General features: G+C 42.6%; 1 protein-coding gene across 1 annotated transcript; it reads right to left on the bottom strand.

Moving 5' to 3' along the window:
- Positions 1 to 49: 49 nt before the first annotated feature.
- ZBTB33 (zinc finger and BTB domain containing 33) lies at positions 50 to 6,695 on the bottom strand. Its single transcript, XM_084294226.1, has 2 exons — positions 6,602 to 6,695; positions 50 to 5,379 (listed from the first exon to the last, which is right to left on the bottom strand). The coding sequence occupies exon 2, from the start codon at positions 5,375 to 5,377 to the stop codon at positions 3,338 to 3,340; it is 2,040 nt and encodes a 679-aa protein (XP_084150352.1). The 5' UTR covers positions 5,378 to 5,379; positions 6,602 to 6,695; the 3' UTR covers positions 50 to 3,337.
- Positions 6,696 to 7,668: the final 973 nt, after the last annotated feature.

Below are 7,668 nucleotides of genomic sequence, written 5' to 3'. Positions count from 1 at the left end.
GGACTTGCTGTACTAGGAAATCAGTGGTGGTTCTACCAGGAGTAAGCAGAGATTTGTTTTATTATTAAGTTCTGTTTTGTTAAGCCTCAGATATCCCGTCAGTTTTGCAGCCCTACCCACATAACAGGATGCATTAATTTCAATCACTGTAAAGTCATTGCTGCTAAATTTCTGCTTAACATGGATGAATAATCCATCCAGTTAAGAGTTTCACATACTTTTGTGTTTATTGTATTTGGGCCTAATTCTGTCCTGATCACACCAACTGCTATTTAATGTTAGCAAAAATGGAAGACGTGTGCCATGTAGATAAAGACATCTAAAGTATCATTTTTATATATTACTCATTGAATTGTATGCCTTATCTGTGCTAAATTCAACTAAAGTAATTTTCTCAGCGTTAGCCAGCGTTCAACAGCAATCTAACTATTCTATATGATAACCAGTTAAGAATAGAAGACGTAATACTGAGTTAGCTGAAATGCATTTTGCTGGTCACTATATATATTTTTCTTGATTTCTAGGTTATTTGCAACCACATTAATAGTAGGACAGAGTACTCTACTGGTCTGAGGGTAAGCGTATATAACAAAATTCTGCTTAAAATATACAGAGGAGTGTTTCAGCTAAAATGCTTTCTTGGAAAGTACTCAATCAAAGGAAAAACAAATAAAACCTCAAATAAAAATAACAAAAACAACCTCTAGGGAGGGTTCCTGCTATTGTCATAGACCTGGAGAAGAATGGTACAAACTATTAGCCATCAACCACGTCAGATTGCAGAAGCTGATTTGTGATTGAAATGAAACATGCTACACATCTCTGGAATTAAACTTTTTATTTTTTGCCATAGAAAGCTCTAAGAACTAATACCAAGTATTGATTAATGAAAAGTGGAACACAACTTTAAAAAGTATGTTAAAGAAAGACTATACAAGTATATACAGATCTGGCAAAAATTATTGATTTTTCACATGGAACAGTTCATAGGTAACAGGTGTAGAACTCAATGTTCAATGTATATAGTTGTCAGCTTCTGCATCTTTTTCTAAGCTGCATGCCTTAACAGTACAAAATAAATAAGCAGGTGATTTTTTTGTTTTTTATTTTATTCATATACTGGAATGCTATGGGATGAATCTCCAAAGAAACCATACAGCGAGAATGTAACCACCATCATTACATTTTGCAGCAGATCCGTTAATGTTTTTATACGTGTATAAATGACTGTGAGGTTTTCTAGTACTCTGTTGAAATTGTTAATTTTTATCTAAATGCTTTTTCAGATTCCAACTTTTTCACTCATTACCCCAAAGCCAATTTCTTAATATTTACATAACGTTTTTCATTAAGTTAAAGTGGAAGCTAAATGTTTAAAAACAAATGAACAAATATAAGTGCAATAGCCAGAAATCTAAATATAAAAGCTCATGGCCCCATAAAGTTTAAAGAGGAAGGATCTAACATGTTTCCAAATGAATAAATATTGGAAGTAAAATTAAAAAACGCTCTACGTGACCTCTGGACTTTGGATATCAAAAATCACTTCCAAGGAAAACTGAAGACCCTGAGACACATGCAAGCACGAGTCTTCTAGCAAAAATACAGTTACAAAGCCCTAATTTTCCAGTTTTCCTCCAAAGAGAGAGCTTCAGTAGGCACAGTTTAATTTAAGGTTTAAATATATCAGCAGCAAATATTGATAGCCATTATTTTTTGTTATCACTGAACGCACACTTTTCAGTGTATCCTTAATTCTCTGTGTGTCATGTCAACAACAAAATGATCACATTTTTATGACCAAAAGTTCATGAAATTTCTACACAGCATGCAGCCAGCTACGTCAAGCAATCAATACTTACTCCTTGTGAGGATTACATGTGGCTGCTGCAATACCATCTCAGACTACATCCAACCTGTAACATTTGAAAGCATATCCTGTTATACTCAAAGGCGTTCGCAACATGATCTGGGAAATAACCACATATATAATTTTTGGCCTACAAAACAGAAGCGTTGAGTATTACACAAAAAACGTAAACATTCTCTTTCTCCCATCGTTATGCATTTCTGGTACCCTTTTTTATAGCTCCAGTTGTATTTGAACCATTTACCAGTTAAATATCTTTCTGTCAGGAATACCGGATGCCTAAAATCTTTGAAGGTCGTAGGACCAAAACGCTTCTCTGAAACAGGAGAAGAAAAACTTTTAGCTGTAATTTAAGCAATGAAAGTTTACAATAACTAACTAGCACTATGCAAAACAACCTTGCTCAGTCAGTCATCACTAGAATTTCTGTGCAGTTTTCATATTACCATTTACAGAAATTCAAGAAGTCACTAAATCTGATGTGCTAAACTACAGTAAACAGTTGTTTTTCTCAGATCTACTGTTTCCCGTTCAGGTTGGACTTCTTGGATCATCTCCTAGGAGTCATAAAATGTACCAAGTGCAAGGAGAAAAAAAGGGGGCAATATAACAAACCTGAAACTGAAAACAGGTAACAACTAGGCAGCTGTAGAGGAATTATACTGTGGACTATGAGGGATGAGGGGTATTTTTTGATTGTTGGTTCATCATTATTACATGGTTACACTAATTCTGTAAGTGGGAAAAAAAAATTGTTTTTAATTTAAAAATTTTTTAAATTTTAAAATTAAAAATCTAGCCAAATAGACATACAAGATCCTCTGCAGTTTCAGTGCTAAGCTGACGCAGCACTTGGGTTATTTCTCAGTTTTAAGAAGCCTTCAGATAGCAAAAAAAACAAACAAAAAAACAACAACAACAAAAAAAAAACTGGACCCTTGCAGTTATGCATTGCTCAGAAAAATAAAATGAGTTGTGGGATTATTTTTTTAAATGGTTCCACATTCAAGAGACTATGATGAATATTTTTACTGTTTTCTTGGTTAATGTTTAAACACAGTTCAGCATTGAAGTTCTACCATGAAAGAAAGGGTTTACATAAGAAGTGTGGGTATAGGAAATACATCGATTACTTTAGAAATTACTTTAGATCTCTAGTTCTTTAGAATAAACTGTACCTTTTTCAAGCTACGAATCCCCACGGTTTGATCAAAATTAACATACTAGCAAACACTGCTAGCTCCTTGAAAATGTCTTAATCTGTATTCAAGTAAACTTTCCAATGAATTGCTTCCACAAATTGCTTGCAGCTACTAATGATCCATCTAAGTACTACCATTTGGTGACTTGGTAGAACAAGTTAACTTGTTTTCACTTTAACAATTTGTTCTGCAATTATTTTAACAGTTCATTTAAAACAGCTGCAGTGTTTCTGCACTGAAGCCCTTTTCCAGCATTTCATGCATTTCAATAAGATTCTGGTATTACAAACTCAAATTCAGTGCTACCCTCTGATTGATTTTGTTTAAAAATTGCTTCGTTTCCCTGTGGAATGAAAATATCATCCCAGGTCATTTGTTTGGCTGGAGGATTCGATGTTGTTCCTTCGGTGCCCTCCTTTCCTGTGTCAACACGATAAACAATTCCATTCTCATTTAATACCGGTATGCTGTTTGAACGATCAGTAATGTACGCATACTGTCTGATCTGCAAAGACCTGCAAGGATGCAATCGGTAAAGCTTTGTGTCTCCAGAAGGGTCTTGGCTATGAACTGATCTTATGTGCGAGGCCATGATTTGGTAGTTGATGAAAGACTTGCCACATGTCAAGCACTGGTACCTCCGCTCGCCAGTGTGGTGGATTTCATGCTTCGTACGGTATTCAGCGAGAGGGAAAACCTTGTCACAGTATCGGCATGGATACTTCTTCTCCCAGGAATGAACGTTAAAATGTCTCCGTAAACTCGTCAGACACACATACGATCTCTTACATACAATGCAGATGTAGTAGACCCTTCCGTCCACTATCAGCTCGTAGTGGTCATCATGCTTAACTTTCATGCGTTTCCTGCCTGGAGAATCATCACCAGATGTTTTGGGTGTTTCATCACGCTTGGCTTCTCCTTCCTCGGGATCATCCTTTACAGGAATGACTATGTCATAGGTGTCCTCACCAATGTTTGCATAGACCTTACAGCCTGTGGATAAGCCTTCTATTTCAGTGGCTGTATCTAACGTTATGATTTTCTGCCCTTCCGCCACATGTTTTGGTGCAATGCCTGCACTGAATTCTCTATTGTTTCCAGTAAGGACATCTGAGATTTTTATTTTAAATTCTCCAGGCTTAGAAGATGGCTCTTGTGAAAACGTAACAACCTGTTTTTTCTGTACACCTGATCCTTCAGAGGCTGCAGTCTTGGATGCAGCAGGCTGCTGAACCAAAGAGCTACTGCTGACTGAACCAGGACTAGAGGAGCTAATGACATCGTCGTCATCTTCAACCATCTCTTCTACATCATCAACAGCAGTCGTTTCCGTTTCAGCTGAGGAACTGTTGTTAGATGGCTTCTGGTTCTCCTCAACCAAATTAATCGTAGGGGTCACATGTGTTTGATTTGAGGAGCTAACAGTGGGTGATGCATTCACTGGAGGCCGATTTAGCAAAATAATCTCAGGTGTCAAATGCTGTGGTGTTGCAGAGACAAGGGATTCCGCACTTGATTGTATTTGTTTTGCATTCAGCTGGTTAGCAGAGGAAGAGAGTTTTTGAGTTGCTGTGGGGCTAGTCAATAGTGGGGAGCCACCACTGCCACATGATTTTTGGTCAGACACTCCAGCTGCATTTGAGCAAGGTTGGTTGTGGGTTGCAGCACTAGTATCTTTAGTACATTCTTTTGGGGGAATGAGCTCAGAGCAAAAAATGACATCATCATCATCATCTGAGTCGCTCACTGTTATTTTTGCAGTCTCATATGATATTCCATGCAGGGAAAACGATTCAGTTATAACCGGCATCCCCCCCAGTACATCCCCACTCTCTTGCCTGATTGCAGGTACTTGTGTTTCAGCATCCTTTTGAGTGGGGCTAGAAATTGAAGTTTCTGAAGCAGCATCTTTCACCTCGTTTGACGAGCTTTTTCCTTCAGAAGGAGGTATGCACAGATCGGCTATGAATTTAACACCCAACAGTTGCCCTGATTTAATCAATTCGTCAAGTAAGTCAGATCGGACAGAGATTATTTTGGAACTATACATATAGTTAAGTATTTCTGCAAAGATTTCGGCTCTTACAAAGCTCAGTTCAACTACTTGCCCTGCCACTGAGAAAAGCTGGTGAAAGTATGTGCTTGAGGCAGAAAGAATGTTTCTGTGAGCTCGAAATTTTCGGTCCTCCACGATGACAGTAACATCACAAAAAAGTCCATGGCCACGTTGTTCATTCAAAGACTGAAGGAGCGCGTTAGAATACTGCGTGTCTGTTGCAGAGATCAGTTTTTCCCCCTCCATTCCTACAAAGAGAAAGCAAGAGGTATCAAAGAAGCAAAACCACGGATTTCTGGCTTTGTGTGACGGTGTCACACATTTACAGTTTAATAATTTTGAAAATTACAGTTTAATAATTTTGAAAAAACAAATCTCGGCATGCATAAGCTTAGTGAAGGGCCTAGAGGGGAAGACATATGAGGAGCAGCTGAGGGCACTGGGTCTATTCAGCCTGGAGGAGGCTGAGGGGGGACCTCATCGCGGTCTACAACTTCCTCGCGAGGGGTAGTGGAGAGGCAGGTGACCTATTCTCTGTAAACACCAGTTATAGGACCCGCAGGAACGGTGTTAAGCTGAGGCAGGGGAAGTTTAGACTGGACATCTGGAAGAGGTTCTTCACCGAGAGGAACAGGTTCCCCAGGGAAGCAGTCACTGCACCAAGCCTGTCTGAATTTATGCAGCGATTGGACTGTGCACTTAGGCACATGGTCTACATGTAAAATTTTGGGTAGACCTGTGCAGTGCCAGGAGTTGGACTTGATCCTTATGGTCCCTTCCAACTCAGGATATTCTATGATTATATGATAAGCTTAATGCTACAGCACTCTGCAAAATTTTTATTTATTTTTTTTAATCTGTCCCTTTTCCTCCCATGCAAGGTATGTGCAGAACTGAATACACCCTCTGTTCTCATCTCCTAGAGAGTAAAAAAAAGAAATGATGGTCTAATTCAATAGCAAATAGGGTAAGTTTGAAAACCAGGATGCTGTATGACGGTTTCTCAAAGGGTCTGAGCGTTAACAGAGGTTTGTTTTCCGTTGTGGAATATTTCCACAAGTATTTAGGAGAGGCTCGGCAGCGCGTTCATTTTAGGGGCCGGCCACCAGGACCTGTGCACGCCTGCCCCAGCGCCGCTGGAAACGCTGCGGGTACCTCCCTTCTCTGCCCAGGAAGAGAAACAGCCCCGCTCCCCGGGCATCCGCAGGGCCGTTCCGGGGCGGCGAGGCAGCAAAAGGGGGAGCGCGGCGCTCCGGCGGGGTCGGGCAGCCCGCGGGAGAAGCTCCCCGGCCGCGGCTGGAAGCGGAGCCAGCGCCCGGAGGCCCCCAGGGGCGGCGGGCCGCGCTGACAGGCGGCGGGCCCGAGCCCAGGCCCGCAGCTCCGGAGCGGCCTGGCCCTGCACGGGGTAGCGGCGGCGGGAAGCAGGGGGCGGCGGGGTACGGGGACGGGGGTGGCGAGGATCCACGTTACCTGCGCTCCGGCCGCCCTTTCCCTCAAGAACGGCCGCCGGCCGCCGCCGCTCCTCGGGCTCGGGCTCGGGCTCGGCTCCGCTCGTGCGCCTCCCCCGCCGCGCCGCCGCCAGGGGGCGCTGCGCCGCGCTGCCCTCCCCCGCCGGCCGCAGCGCTCCGCCCGAGCGCCCTCGGCGCCCTTCGGCTCCCTTCGGCTCCGACCCGAGCGGCCTCGGCGCCCTTCGGTTCCAACCCGAGCGGCTTCGGCACTTTCCGACTTCCCGCCCCGGGAAGCACCGCGCTCCACCGCCCTTGTGTGGCGCTGACCGACCTGACCCGGCATGGCCGCGGGGCTGACGTAGTCGGGAGGAGAAGCGGCTTCTCCAACGGAGCCTTCGGGTCTGAAAGTCTGCAGAGGCAGTTCCTGATTATTTCTGGGCTTGTCCTGAGAGTTCAGTGAAGAACAGAAAAGAGTAATCGGGAAAGATTGGCTTTCTGCCTCATAAAACCGTTCAGCTGGGTTCTCTCCTGATACAGGCTCTCAGTCGTTTTTATACGGGAGGTCACATCAAATGAAAATTGTGCTATGACTGTTTCAAGTCTTAACATACAATCCACTGTGCTTTTCTCTCCTCCAAAAACATCCAGTGGTTCAAATTAAGCTATCTCTTAGCCTTTTATCCCTCAGTTTTAGGGATTATTCTTCATCTCATTGTCAATTCCCTTTCTAAACACTAACAGGAAAATTCAGATGAGCACAGAGTTGGAAGAAGCCCTGCTTCTGAAGCATCATCAGCTTTGAACAGCCAGGTTTTGAACCGCTTACTCTTAGGCACTGTCTCATGTAAAACATGATGGGCTAGCTGTGTGAGTCTCACCATTTGGACTTTCCTAGCTTTGCTGAAACTTTTCACTGTGGCAGCTTCTTAGGTCAGATATAAAATCTGAACTCGTCTCTCTGTGGGCAAGGCAGAGCTAATGCTTGAAACATGTTTAAATTTTAAAAGCTGGCCAGCTCAAAAAAATTTACTGAAGCTGCCTCTCATTGCTCCTGCACTTCAATGCAGAATTTCAATGCCTTTTTTTTTT

The sequence above is a fragment of the Netta rufina genome, assembly GCF_964035555.1.
Source record: "Netta rufina genome assembly, chromosome: 12".
Classification (NCBI taxonomy): Eukaryota; Metazoa; Chordata; class Aves; order Anseriformes; family Anatidae; genus Netta; species Netta rufina.
Note: the sequence above shows the minus strand (reverse complement) of the source record. Positions and strands in the feature narration are given on the sequence as shown.